General features: G+C 41.3%; 1 protein-coding gene across 1 annotated transcript in view; it reads left to right on the forward strand.

The window, feature by feature from the left end:
• Nucleotides 1–14001: 14001 nt before the first annotated feature.
• LONRF2 (LON peptidase N-terminal domain and ring finger 2) overlaps nucleotides 14002–14571 on the forward strand; it is a 45546-nt gene continuing 44976 nt past the window's right edge. The window contains exon 1 of the mRNA XM_049856374.1: nucleotides 14002–14053. Coding sequence (XP_049712331.1) covers nucleotides 14002–14053 — 52 coding nt within the window. The remainder of the gene's footprint in view (nucleotides 14054–14571) is intronic.

The raw sequence follows: 14571 nt of genomic DNA on the forward strand, positions 1-14571 counted from the left end.
TCTCACTGGTCAAGAACGAGCAGGTAAGGCACGCAGTTGTCCACACGAGCAAAGCTTTGTTGTAGAGGCTTGCAAGCAGAGATGAGGAAGGCATAGAGCAACGCATACCCCCATCTCACAGAACAGAAGAGGGGCCTGAGTTTTTAAATGTTCTTGGGCAAGAAAAGTTTCACGTTTATTCACAGGCACAGGCAGGGATATGTTAACTACAATGTGCACGCAGCACCTTTGTAAGATGGCTCCTGTCCCAGAGGCCTCTGGGATTCATAGCAGGACTTATTATGGGGTGTTGCACCTGCACAGTCTCTCACCCCGGGTCCCATTCCCTGGCTGGGGCTGTAGCCCCTCACTGCCCCTGGTGGAAGGTCACACAGCGGTCACAGGTGGATATTCTGCACATGTCCCTGGGTCTGGTTTTCTCCAGCTGCTTCTGAAAGGCAACTTTGAAGAAGTTTGCAGGCTATTTTTAGATACCCGTGCCCCCATTGTTCTGGGGAATCTCTTTATTTCTGCCCCCTGGCCCATTTCTTGTTACTTTGTTTGCAGATTTGGGGCCCTTTCTGTTCTCTGTCTTGCAGATTTGGGGCCCCTTCTGTTCTCTCAGTTCCACACTCAACCCCCATTACCTCCCCGATAGTTTATTTCTCTTTTACTTGCTTCTCTTCTAACCACACCAGTCTCTTGGATATTTCTCAAACAGCCACCCTCCAATCTCAGGGCCTTTGCCCCCTGTCTTACCCCCTCTCTCTAAAGACAAGTTGGTGATTTACCTAGCCCTACCCCTTTGGAGGAAACCCTGATGGCGTAGTGGTTAATTGCTATGGCTGCTAACCAAAAGGTTGGCAGTTCAAATCCAGCAGGTGCTCTTTGGAAACTCTACAGGGCTTTGGAGGAAACCCTGATGGTGTAGTGGTTAATTGCTATGGCTGCTAACCAAAAGGTTGGCAGTTCAAATCCACCAGGTGCTCTTTGGAAACTCTACGGGGCAGTTCTTTTCTGTCCTATAGGGTCACCATGATTCGGAATTGACTCCACAGCTGTGGGTTTTTCGTTTTTTGCGTACCACTCTGGAGTCCCTGGGTGGTGCAAATGGTTGATGCATTTGGCTGCTAAAAGTTGGAGGTTTGAGTCCATCCAGTGGGTGCCTCAGAAGAAAGGCCTGGTGATCTGCTTATGAAAACTCACCCATTGACCACCCTGTGGAGCACAGTACTACCCTGACACACGTCGGGTTCTCACAGTCCGATCAGACTCCATGGCAACTGTGTTTTTTTTAATGTAGTATATTGGGGCCTTGGTGGCTCCGTGGTTAACGAGTTTGGCTGCTAACCAAAAGGTCACCAGCTCAAATCCACCACCTTGTTCCCGGATTTACCCAGGTTCTTGCCGTTCCTAGAGAGAGAATTCTTCCAGGAGGCTGGGATGAGATTAAAAGAATCCCCTTTACTGAGAAATCACCACACAGGGGGCCAGCCCAGGGATGTTACCCACTCTGAAAGGTTAAAAAGCCCCGAAGGGCGGGCAGGCTGAACAGTTACACAGGAGACGGATGTGGAAGGGGCTCTCCTGGCCAGTGGGGGTTGCCCTTTCTGCTTATTGCCTTTTTGGGCCCTAAGGCACAGGTAACCTCCTCCTTTCCTGGTGCTGCGTGTGCACCTGTTTCCCAGATGGTTCCGCCTTGGAGCCTTCTGGGACAGGTGGCCAGATGCGCTGTGAGGTGCCATGCCTGTGCTCTTTCCGGCTCCCCTGGTTCGAGTCCCTGTCGAACACAACCTATTGTGGGACACAACCTAGATGGGAAGAAGAACGGGTTCTTCTGTTTTACACATGCAGTTTTCTCCTTTTCCCTGTTTTACTTTATGGGGTTTTCTTAAATTTTAGCTGTTCTGTCCCTAACACTATCAGTATACCTGCTTGCACTAAAAAACACTAGGTGGGGAGGTTCTTAAGAACAAGCAATTTGTTTCTTGCTGGGGTGGGGGTGGGGGAGTAGGTTTTTCATTTTTTTAAGATCAAAGGTTGCTTTTTTTTCTATACAGAATTTCATATTTTGCTAATATGAAGGCATAAAACAGCAACAAAGAATAATAATGCATACAGTAGTGACAAAACCAACCCATCACTGTCGAGTTGCTTTGAACTCACAGTGACCTTATAGGACACAGCAGAGCTACCCCATAGGGTTCCCAAGGAGCAGGTGGTGGGTTTGAACTGCCAACCTTTTGGTTAGCAGCCTAAGCTCTTAACCGCTGTGCCACCAGAGCTCCACGGTAATATTACTATTAAAGATGGCTAGGTAATTTTGGGGAGCTTTAGAATAATCCAACAGAGGCCAATGATCACAATATTTTAAGGTTAGAGCAAGATCAGTCAATGCTAAGCATAGTTAGCGTCTTTTATAGGGCGATTACTGATTATCAGCTTTCTGTTTTGCAAATGGGTACCTACTTGTAAGAATGGAAGAAAGAATAACATGCATTTTAACTACACACTTTAAAAATTATGAACCATGCAGAAGTTTAGCTAAGTAGCAGTACTAATGGTCTATGTCCCATTCAAAACCGCCCAGGCCATCGATCACAAGCGTATGTTATTAGTCATAAAAAGTTTCAGAACACATTGTGTTGATTTTGAAAAGTCATTTGCATCTTTTGTGATTCCAACTTTATATTCATTTCACCTGTTTGTGAAGTATGACTCGTGTACTGTATATTTAAATGGTGACTCATGTACCGTATAAATTATAAAGCATGACTCATGTACTGTATATTTAAAATGAGCCAAGCAGCAATATCACTCTATAATTTTTTAGTTTTGATAGTTGCACTTTTTTTTTTGTTGTCAACACAAAAAGAACCAAATCAACAGTGATGAAATTTAAGAAAGAAGAACTGTGGTTGCATCTTATTTTTTCCATAAATATGAAATCGAAGCCTTAAACAAAGCTTTATTGTGAACCAGCTCCATCTTCTTTTGATGCTTCCTGCATCATTTCAATTTATTTGTCTGTAGAATTTTATAATACTGCAACCTGAGGCTTGAATTTTTTTCTCCAGCTTTTCAGCTTGTGAAATGCCCAGTGTGTTCTTCCCTTCTGGTTTTCTAATTTCAGGTCTTTTCACATACCATTATAGTACTTTAATACTTTGTCTTCTCGAGCCAACCTTTGAAATCTTCTGATCAGCTCTTTTACTTCATCATTTCTTCCTTTCACTTTGGCTACGCTCCGTGCAAGAGCAAGTTTCAGAGTCTCTTCTGATATCCATTTTGGTCTTCTTTTTTTTTTGTCTTTTTAATGGTCTCTTGCTTTCTTCATGTACGATGTCCTTGTCGTAATACCACAATGCATCTGGTCGTCAGTCATTAGTGTGCAATGCATCAAATCCATTCTTAAGATGGTGTCTAAATTCAGGTGGTATATACTCAAAGTTGTACTTTGGCTCTTGTGGACCGTTTTAATTTTCTTTCAGCTTCAAATTGAACTTGCTTATGAGCAATTGATACTCTGTTCTTTAGTTGGCCCCGGTGCTGTTCTGACTGGTGATACTGAGCTTTTCCATCATCTTTTTCCAGAGATGTAGTCAATTTGATTCCTGTGTATTCCATCTGGTGAGGTCCACATGTATAGGCACCATTTATGTTGTTGGAAAAAAACGTATTTTCAATGAGTAAGTCATTGGTCTCACAAAATTCTATCATGCATCATTTGTATCATCAAGGCTGTATTTTCCAGCTACTGATCCTTCTTCTTTTCCAACTTGCGCATTCCAATCACAATTATTAATGCATCTTGATTGCATGTTTGATAATTTCAAGCTGCAGAAGTTGGTAAAAACTTCACTTTTTTATCTTTGGCATTAGTGGTTGGTGCATAAATTTGTACAGTAGTCGTATTAAGTGGTCTTCCTTATAGGTATATGCATGTCATCCTTTGACTGACAGCACTGTACTTCAGGATTCGGCAAGTATTCTATTTCATTTACTGATGTGACAGAACTCAAAATGAGAAGAAACAGCTGCAAACATCCATTGGTAATCAGAACATGCAATGTACGAATTATCAATCAAGGAAAATTTGGAATTTGTCAAAAATGAAATGGACATCTTTATCCCTCCTTTTAGCTTGAACTTATCTTCATATTTAAGATGGGTTTTTTGGTAGGCACCATATATTTCGATCTGTTTTCCCCTCATTTTCTGCTGAGTTTTGCATGAAGTTTTTTTTGTTTTTAAATAATTTCATTTTATCTCCTTTGTTGCCTTTTTAGCGATAGCTCTTTCTTATTAAGATGGTTGCTTTAGGGTTTAGAGTATACATCTTCCATTTATCACAATCTTCCTTCAAGTGACAGACCATTTCACATGTAATATAAACCCCATTAACAGTACACTTCCATTCCTTCCCTCTTTGTGCTATTTTTGTCAGACATCGTATTTCTGTTATAAATCTCACAATACATTCTGTAGTTTTTTGCTTTAAATTCTTCTTGCTCCCAGTAGCTATACCTCCAGCAAGCTTCTCCTTTCTGCTCTTTTGCTAGAAAGTTGTCTAAAATAAGAATAAATAAGCCCTGGTGGCATAGTAGTTAAGCGCTATGGCTGCTGACCAAAAGGTTGGCAGTTTGAATCCACCAGTCCCTCCTTGGAAACCCTACAGGGCAGTTCTACTCTGCAGGGTTGCTATGAGTTGGAATTGATTCGATGACAATGGGTTTGTTTTTATTTTTTGGCTTAAGATCATATGGTTTCATAATCTTTATTGTCTTCCTTGCACCAATTTTAACTCCTTGGATGCTCTTTTTCCTGTTGCTTCCTGGTCGTTGGTTGTGAATTTGCTTTTTTCTTAATTAATTTTTATTGTGCTTTAAGTGAAAGTTTACAAACCAAGTCAGTCTCTCATACAAAAATTTATATATACCTTGCTATACACTCCTAGGAAACCCTGGTGGTGTAGTGGTTAAGTGCTACAGCTCCTAACCAAGAGGTCAGCAGTTCAAATCTGCCAGACGCTCCTTGGAAACTCTATGGTACAGTTCTACTCTGTCCTATAGGGTCGCTATGAGTCGGAATCGACTCGGTGGCAGGGGGTTGGTTGTTTTGTTGGTTACACACTCCTAATTGCCTGCCCCCCTAATGAAACAGCACACTCCTCTCCACTGTGAATTTGCTTTACAAACAACTTTAAAATACACGTGAATTGTTACTAAATAAAGTAGATAAAAACCTAACCCTTCCCGCCTCCCCCCCCCCCCCCGCAAAAAAAACCACTGCTGCAGAGTCAATTATGACTCATAGTGACCCTATTGGACACAGGAGAACTGCCCCATAGGGTCTCCAAGGAGTGGCTGGTGGATTCAAACTGCCAACCTTTTGGTTAGCAGCTGAACTATAGAGTGGTTAAAAAGGGAGTTTGGAAGAATTATGTAATGAGACAGACCAAAACCTACCAGGACTACAACTGTTATCAGTCAAAATAGACAACTGGGGGTAAAAACCACGCATAGAAAGGGGGAGGGGCTGCTTGTTCTGGGCTTGTTTCTTTATTATTAGACTAGAGGGCTGGCAAAGTTGTCTCTTTCCCTTTTCCAAACTGGTCTAAATTCTTCTCTCCTCACTAAGGATTTCCTCTTTCCCAAAGCCAGGTTTATTCCAAGTACTTCGTATTTTCTTTAGCCACTAGTTTTAGATGGACAAAAAACTAACAAATTTAGAATAAGAAATTTCAGTCTGAGAAAATGAACAGTACAGATTCTGGAATATCTTAATACATTTTACTGTAAATACAGAGACTAAAACAGAACAACGGGGAATGGAAAACAGACTACATACAAGGAGAAATTCTCAAAACTGGTTCATAAGCACAGAAAGATCACTTTTAACTGCTGCTTGGACACAAAGGAAGCTTTTAACTCCTGTTCTCTAGAAACTTCTGTCTGCAGTACTCCACCTCAGAAGAAATTCTAAAAGATTTTATTTCTGCTTTATCAAGGGAAAAATAATACAGTTCCCTGTTTCTCAAATTCCTCCTTGTCCCAGCACCCAAATTTGGTATTTCCTTATGTCCTATTACAGTCAGAGTTCTGTCTAAATTAAGAGTTTTATTCGAATCCTAAGAGGACTATTCCCAGTGACACACTACACATCAGAGACAATAACCGCATTCCCACCTGTCACCCATATTTGTGGAGACGTAAACTGTGGCTGGCTCATTCCATATCTACACGCTAACGGAGCATCCGTGTTCTTCATCTGCCTGTACGTACACAGAGGATGTGGAACTTCCTATGGCTCTTACCTTTATTTAGAGACCTGAAACGCTGGACTCGCCCTATTATTTGCAGTAACAGCTACCGCTTCCATAGGGTATGTGCTCCCGTGAGGACAAATATCATTCTGAGGTGCAACCGTAATTACCAGTCTTCTTTCAGCAATCCCTGACATCGGTATAGACCGAGCTGAATGTGAGGAGGGTTTCCAGTAGGCAAACCCACTCTGACCTGATTCTCTGCTTTCCACTGTATTCCACCCTTCACTGTAGCTGCCCTAGGAGCAGGGCATCTCCTATTCCTCCATGACACAGGCTCCAGGAACCGAACAGGGCTAATCTCAGACCCAGACAAAACCCCATTCCACCCTTATTACAGCATTAAAGACCTTTTAGGCTTCTTCCTTCTTATTCTATTCTTACTCCTATTGGCTTTATTTTCCCCAATCATATTAGGGGACCCTGACAACTACACTCCAGCCAACCCACTAAGCACCCTACCACGTCAAGCCGGAATGATACTTATTTGCTTACACCATCCTACGACCCATTCCAAATAAGCTTCAAGGAATCCTAGCCATCGTACTCTCTATTCTTATTGCAGCACCCCTGCCATTCCTATACACGTCCAAACGACGAAGCCTAATATTCTGACCATTCAGCCAATGTCTATTTTGAATCTTAGTAGCTGATTTAATTACACTCAAATAAATTGTTTGCCAACCTTATATCATCATTGGTCAACTAGCATCAATTCTGTATTTCTCTGTCATCTTAGTCCTTATGGCAATTGTCAGACTAACTGAAAACAATCTCCTTAAGTGAAGGTCCTCGTTGTGTAACACACTACCATGGTCTTGTAAACCATAAATGAAGATTCGTCTTCCAAGGACATTCAGGGAAGAAGCCTTTCGATTCACCATCAACACCCAAAGCTGAAATTCTATTTAAACTATTTTCTGCTCATATCAACATTTACTATGTACGTCGTGCATTGTGTATATAACCCCAACTGTACTGTACTATTTATGCTTAATCTCGAACACCCCATACTGTATAGTCGTACATTATCTGCCCCATGCATACAAGCAAGTACGTACCATTCATGCTAAAACGCTAATTACCCCTGTTAAATACATCATGGATATTCTCATCCCATGTAATTTACAGAATTGCACAGTATATTCAACTCTTCATCGTACATAACACATCTCCATGAAAGTCCTTGCCAACATGCTTATCACCTCCAGTAATCTATTCTTAACTACCTATCTCCGAGAAACGAGAAACCAGCAACCCGCTCGGTTATGCCTCTCTTCTCGCTCCGGGCCCATCAATTGTGGGGGTTTCTATTCTGAATCTATACTTGGCATCTGGTTCTTTCTTCCCCTTAAATAAGACATCTTGATGGACTAGTGCCTAATCAGCCTATGATCAAAACGTAACTGTGGGGTCACGCATCTGGTTATCTTTTTAATTTTGGGGATGGTATGACGCAGCTGTGGCCGTCTCAGGCCCTAACAGTCACATAACTTGTAGCTGAGCTTAAATTGAGTAGTACACGCTAGCGTACCAACCATAATGTGCTATTCAGTCAATGCTCCAGGACATAAAATTTTTTAAACCCAATTCCCAGTGAACGCGCTGCACAAACGCATAAGCTATATAAAGCAAACCCTCCTCCCCCTTAATTACCCTTGACTTAATTTCTATATTTTTTCATCTTGTCAAACTGTAAAAACAAGATTATACTATAGACAAAGGGTATGAATGAACTAGTAAATTCGCTTATTTATGCACCAGCCAATACAGGTGATTCTTTTACCTCTAATACTAATATGCCACTTAATTTTCTTTTAAGAGCTATGTCCCCAGATCTTAAAATCTGCTCAAAACTAGCTCTTATCACCCCCCACCGTTTTCTATAACTAAGACGTCTGAGAGCCCCCCCGCCCGGGTCCCTGCCTGGTTAATGTAGCTTAAATACAAAGCAAGGCGCTGAAAACTCCTAGAGGAGCCCTCTCCTTGCTCCATTAACACAAAGGTTTGGTCCTGCCTTTTTTATTAGTTTTTAGTAAGTTTATACATGCAAGTATCTGCCCCCAGTGAGAATGCTGATAGAAAGGAGCTGGTATCAAGCACACACCGATGCGGCTCATAAGGCCTTGCTCAAGCACACCCCGACAGGATACAGCAGTAACAAAAACTGAGCTATTAATGAAAGTTTAAGTTATACTAATAGAGGGCTGGTCAATTTCATGCCAGCCACCACGGTCATACACAATTAACCCAAATTAATAAACACCGGCATAGACCATGTAAGATAAAGTTAAATCCTGTCTAAGCCGTAAAAAGCCACAGATTAGATAAAAATAACCCATGAAAGTGACTTTAGTGGCTCTGAATACACACTAGCTAAGACACAAACTGGGATCAGATACCTTACCATGCTTAGCCCTAAACCTTAATAACTATTTACAAAGGTATTCGCCAGAGGACTACTAGCAAAAGCTTAAAACTCAGAGGACTTGGCGGTGCTTTATATCCATCTAGAGGAGCCTGCCGCATAATCGATAAACCCCAATAAACCTGACCACCACTTGCTAATTCAGTCTACACACCGCCATCTTCAGCAAACCCTTAAAAGGCATCAAGGTAAGCTCAAGAATTGCCATAAAAAAGTTAGGTCACGGTGTAGCCTATGCGGTGGTTTAAGATGGGCTACATTTTCTCTTCAAGATCCTATTAGAGGAATGTCATTATGAAAGGAATGACTGAAGGAGGATTTAGCAGTAAATTAAGCATAGAGAGCTTAATTGAATCAGGCCATGAAGCACACACACGCCGCCGTTACCATCTTCAAATATTTTTTAGCCATTTATTCATACTTAAACTTAATCAGATATGAGAGGAAACAAGTCATAATAAGTTAAACATACTGAAAAGCGTGCTTGGATAACTCAAAGTGTAGCTTAATATAAAGCACCTGGCCTACACCCAGAAGCTTTCACTTAACACTGACCACTTCGAACTAAATATAGCCCAACCAACCCCAGATTCGACTAACATAATAACCTAAATCAAAACATTTAATCCCTAATAAAATTATAGGAGATGGAAATTTAACTCTGGTGCTATAGAGATCGTACCACAAGGGAACCTAGAAAGATAAATGAACAGAACGAAATAGCAAAGATTACCTCTTCTACCCTTTGCATAATGAATTAACTAGAATAGTCTGGCACAGCCAACTGCAGCCAGAGACCCTGAAACCAGAGGACCTACCTACCCACAGTCTCCAGGACTAATCTATGCAGCAAAATAGCGAGAAGACCCCTAAGTACAGGTGAAAAGCCAACCAAGCCTGGTGATAGCTGATTGTCCAGAATAAATTTTAGTTCTACCTAAAATTTACTGAAGAAATAATAATCCTCACGTAAATTTTATTAGTTATTCAAAAGAGATATGGCTCTTTTGACACAGGACACCACCTTAGCTACAGACGATGTTTCACTCCATAGTTGGCCTAAAAAAAAAAAAAAATAGTTGGCCTAAAGGCAGCCATCAATTAAGAAAGTGTCAAAGCTCAATTACACATTCTAAAAATACTAAAACAAACAAAAATCTAACCACCTCCTAGACACAATACTGGACTAATCTATTAAAAAAAAAAAAAAGCCCACTGGCATCGAGTCGAGTCCGACTCATAGCGACCCTATAGGACAGAGCAGAACTGCCCGATAGTTTCCAAGGAGCGCCCGGTGGATTCAAACTGCCAACCTCTTAGTTAGCAGCCGTAGCACTACCAGGGTGTCTATATAAAATAAAAGAAATAATATTAATGTAAGTAACAAGAACAACTACTCCGTGCATAAGCTTGTATCAGAACGGATGACTGCTGATAGTTAACAACCCAATAAACTCAATACACAAATTAATACCTTATTTTTTTTCCATTAATTGTTAGCCCAACATAAGTATGCATAAAGAGAAGGATTAAAAAGACTGAAAGGAACTTGGCAAACATAGACCCTGCCTGTTTACCAAAAACATCACCTCTAGCATTCTAGAGGTAAATATGTTTGCTATCACCTCAATCCTAACCATAACCTATAATCGACCATCTACCGAAGTTGCCAGAAATACTTCTTAACCCAAGCCACCGAGTCCATAATACTCATAACAGCCATTATAATTAACTTCGTATATTCAGGACAATTATGAAATTATTTAACCCCATAGCTTCAGGCATAGCCTTGGCAGCATTAATAATAAACTAGGCTTAGCCCCATTCCACTTCTGAGTGCCAGAAGGAACTCAAGGAGCCAAATTAACCTGAGGAATAATCCTATTAACTTGACAAAAATTAGCACCCCTATCAATTCTATATCAAATTATTCCCTCCAACAACGTGAACCTTATTCTACTACCAGGCTTACTATCAATTTGAGTAGTGGGCTGGGGAGGCCTGAACCAAACAGAACTGTGAAAAATTCTAGCCTACTCCTCCATCACCCATATAGGCTGAATACTAATTATCCTAGATAGTAATCCATCTCTCACACTCCTTAACCTAGTCATTTACATCTGAACGACACTTTCCATTTTTATTATTCTAATATAATTCTGTCTCAACATCATCCCTGCCCCTGCTATGAAATACAACTCTGAAGGCAATAATCTTACCTATAACCACTTTACTATCACTTGGGGGTTCCCTCCACTCACAGGCTTCATGCCTAAATGATTGAACATTCAAGAATTGACTAAAAACCATGGTATTATCCTGCCACTTTGCATGGCATCTTAGCACTACTCAAGCTCTCCTACATAGGACTAATCGACTCCTCCTTACTCACCATGTTTCCATCTATAAATAACAAAAATGAGTTCATAAGCGCCCGCTACCTAATAACCCTATCTATTCTCATCATTCTGTCTAACCTTCTTCTCCTACTCACCCCAAATCCTCTTAATCCTAGAATAGGGATTTAGGTTAGTAAAGACCAAGAGCCTTCAAAGCCCTAAACAAAAAAAAAAAAAAGCCAAACTTGTTCCCATCGTCAATCCTGACTCATAGCGACCCTATAGGACAGAATAAAACTGCTCCACAGGGTTTCCAAGGAGCGCCTGGTGGATTTGAACTGCTGACCTTTTTGGTTACCAGCCATAGCTCTTAACCACTACACCACCAGGGTTTCCTTCAAAGTCCTGAACAAGTATATTACACTTAATCCCTGAAATAAGGACAGCAAGGCTCTAGGTTACTTTAAGTGAATGCAAACCAGATGCTTTAATTAAGCTAAGTCCTAGATTGGTGGGCGCTGAGCCCATGGATACTTTAGGTAACAGCTGAATACCCTAGACAACTGGCTTCAATCTACTTCTCTTGCCTAGAAGAAAAAGACAGGAAAAGCCCTGGCAGAATTGAAGCTGGTTCTTTGAATTTGCAATTTGACAAGTTCTTATACCACAGGGCTTGGTAAAAAGGGGACTGAGTCCTGTGTTAGGTTTACAATCTAATGCTTTACTCAGCCATTTTACCCACGTTCCTCAATTGTTGACTATTTCCAACCAATCATAAAGACATCGTTCGCTGCTTGAGCCAGAACAGCAGGAACCGCTCTTAGTATTTTAATTCGAGCTGATTTAGGCCAACCAGGTGCTCTTCCAGGGGTCAGGACGACCAAATCTCCATCGTCACAGCCCAGGCCTTCATAATAATTTTCTTTACGGTGATACAGATTATAATTGGAGAATTCGGAAGCTGAATAGTTCCTTTCTCAACTGGAGCACCTGATACAGCATTCCTGTGAATAAACAATATAAGCTTCTGGCTTCTACCCCCCTTTTCTACTTTTACTAACTTTTTCTATAGTAGAAGCAGGTGCTGGCACCGGCTGAACAGTCTACCTGCCCTAGCAGGAAACCTGGCCCACACAGTGGCTTTTGTAGACCTACCAATTTTCTCGCTCTACCTGGCAGGTGTATCTTCAACTCTAGCGCTCATTAATTTTATTACTACAATTGTTAATATGAAACCCCCAGCCATATCTTATTACCAAGCATCTCCATTTGTCTGATCTGCCCTAGTTACTGCCGAGCTGCTTCTGCTATCACTCTGAGTCTCAGCAGCAGGGATTACTATGCTATTAACCAACCATAATCCTAACACCCTGTTCTGTGACCCAGCGGGAAGAGACGATCCTATCCTATACCAGAATCTATTCTGATTTTTTGGTCACCTGGAAGTTATATTCTTATTCTTTCAGGTTTCGGTATAATTCCCACATCATTACATATTATTCAGGAAAAAAAGAACCATTTGGCTACAGAGGCTATAACATCAATGGGTTTCCTCGGCTTCATCATGAGCCCATTACATACTCACCGCTGGTATAGATGTAGACAGCTGAGCTGACTTTCCATCAGCCACAAGAATTATTTCCATCCTGCCAGGTGTAAAAGCATTTAGCTGGTTAGCCACTCTTCACAGCGGTAATATTCCATAATCACCAGCCATACTAGGAGCATTAGGGTTTATTTTCCTACTTCAAGTAGGAGGCTTAACAGGTATCGTACCTACCAATTCTTCACTAGACATTGTTCTACACGATACTCACGGTTGTACCACATTTCCACTGTGTGTTATCTATAGGTGCAGTCTTCCCTATCAGGGGAGAGTTTGTTCACTGATTCCTCCTATTTTCAGGATACACATTCAATGCTACATGAGCTAAAATTTCGTTTTACAATCACATCTGTTGGCGTTAACCTAACATTTTCCCTCAGCATTTTCTTGGTGTATCAGACATGCCACTGCCACGCCGATATCCTGATTACCAAGATGCTTACACGACATGAAATACTGTTTTCTCTGTAGGGTCATTCATTTCTCTCATAGCGGTGATCCTTAATAATTTTCGTAATCTGGGAAGCATTCTCCTCCAAATGGGAGGTGTCAACAGTTGAATTTACAGCAGCTAACGCTGAATGACTCAACGGCTGCCCACCGCCCTATCACACATCTGAAGAGCCAGCGTATGTCAGAATCTAATATAAGGAATGAATCGAACCTGACAATTGGCTTCAAGCCAACCTCATAACCTTTATGACTTTCTCAATAAGCGAGGTGTTAGTAAAATAATCACCTAACTTTGTCCAAGTTAACTTATAGGTTGAAACCCTTTAAACCTCTATGTCATACCCATGTCAACTAGGATTTCAAGATGCTACATCGCCCACTACGGAAGAACTTCTTCACTTCCAAGACCACACCCTAGTAAGAGTTTTCCTTATTAATATTTAATCGTATATATTATTTCACTAATGCTCACCACTAAGCTAAATCATACTAGCATGAAAGATGCTCAAAAAGTAGAAACAATTCCAACAATCCTTCCAGCTCTATCCTTGTCTTAATTGCTCTGCCTTCCTTACATATTCTTTACATGACTGACGAATAACCCACTAAAAAAAAACCCCAAACCCAGGGCTGTCCAGTTGATTCCGACTCATAGCGACCCTACAGGACAGAGCAGAACTGCCCCATAGAGTTTCCAAGGAGCACCTGACAGATTCGAACTGCCGACCCTTTGGTTAGCAGCTGTAGCACTTAACCACTACCCCACCAAGGTTTCCGGAAGAACCCACTATTAACACTAAAAACCACAGGTCATCAATGATATTGAAGCTACAAATATACTGACAATGAAGGCATAAGTTTCGATTCCTACATGATTCCTACTGAGGACTGTAATCCCGGAGAGCCACGACGGCTAGAAGTCGGTAACCGAGTCGGCTTGCCAATGGAAATACCTATTCGAATCCTAATTTCATCAGATGTTCTACACTCAGGAGCAGTCCCATCGTTGGGATTAAAAACCGATGGAATTCCAGGACGGCTATCATTAACACGACCAGGCCTATTTTAAGGCGGTGCCCCGAAATTTGCGGATCCAATCTCAGCTTCGCGCCCCTCGTATTAGAATCCGTCCCACTTAAATATTTCGAGCATTGATCACCATCTTCACAATACGTCACTGAGAAGCTGTATTTGCGTTAACTTTTCAAGTCAAAGGCTGGGAGCCCTCCCTCCCCTCAATGAATGCCACAACTAGACACAGCGCCATGACTCATCACAATTATTTCCATAATTACCATCCTATTTATCGAGCTACAAATTAAAGTTTCTAAAATTGCTTATCCACTGAACCCATCACCAAAAACATTTAACTATACACTCAGCCCCTGGAGACACAAAATGAACGAAACTCCACTTGCCTCTTCCGGTACTCCCACATTAA

This window comes from Elephas maximus, chromosome 17 (assembly GCF_024166365.1).
Source record: "Elephas maximus indicus isolate mEleMax1 chromosome 17, mEleMax1 primary haplotype, whole genome shotgun sequence".
NCBI lineage: Eukaryota > Metazoa > Chordata > Mammalia > Proboscidea > Elephantidae > Elephas > Elephas maximus.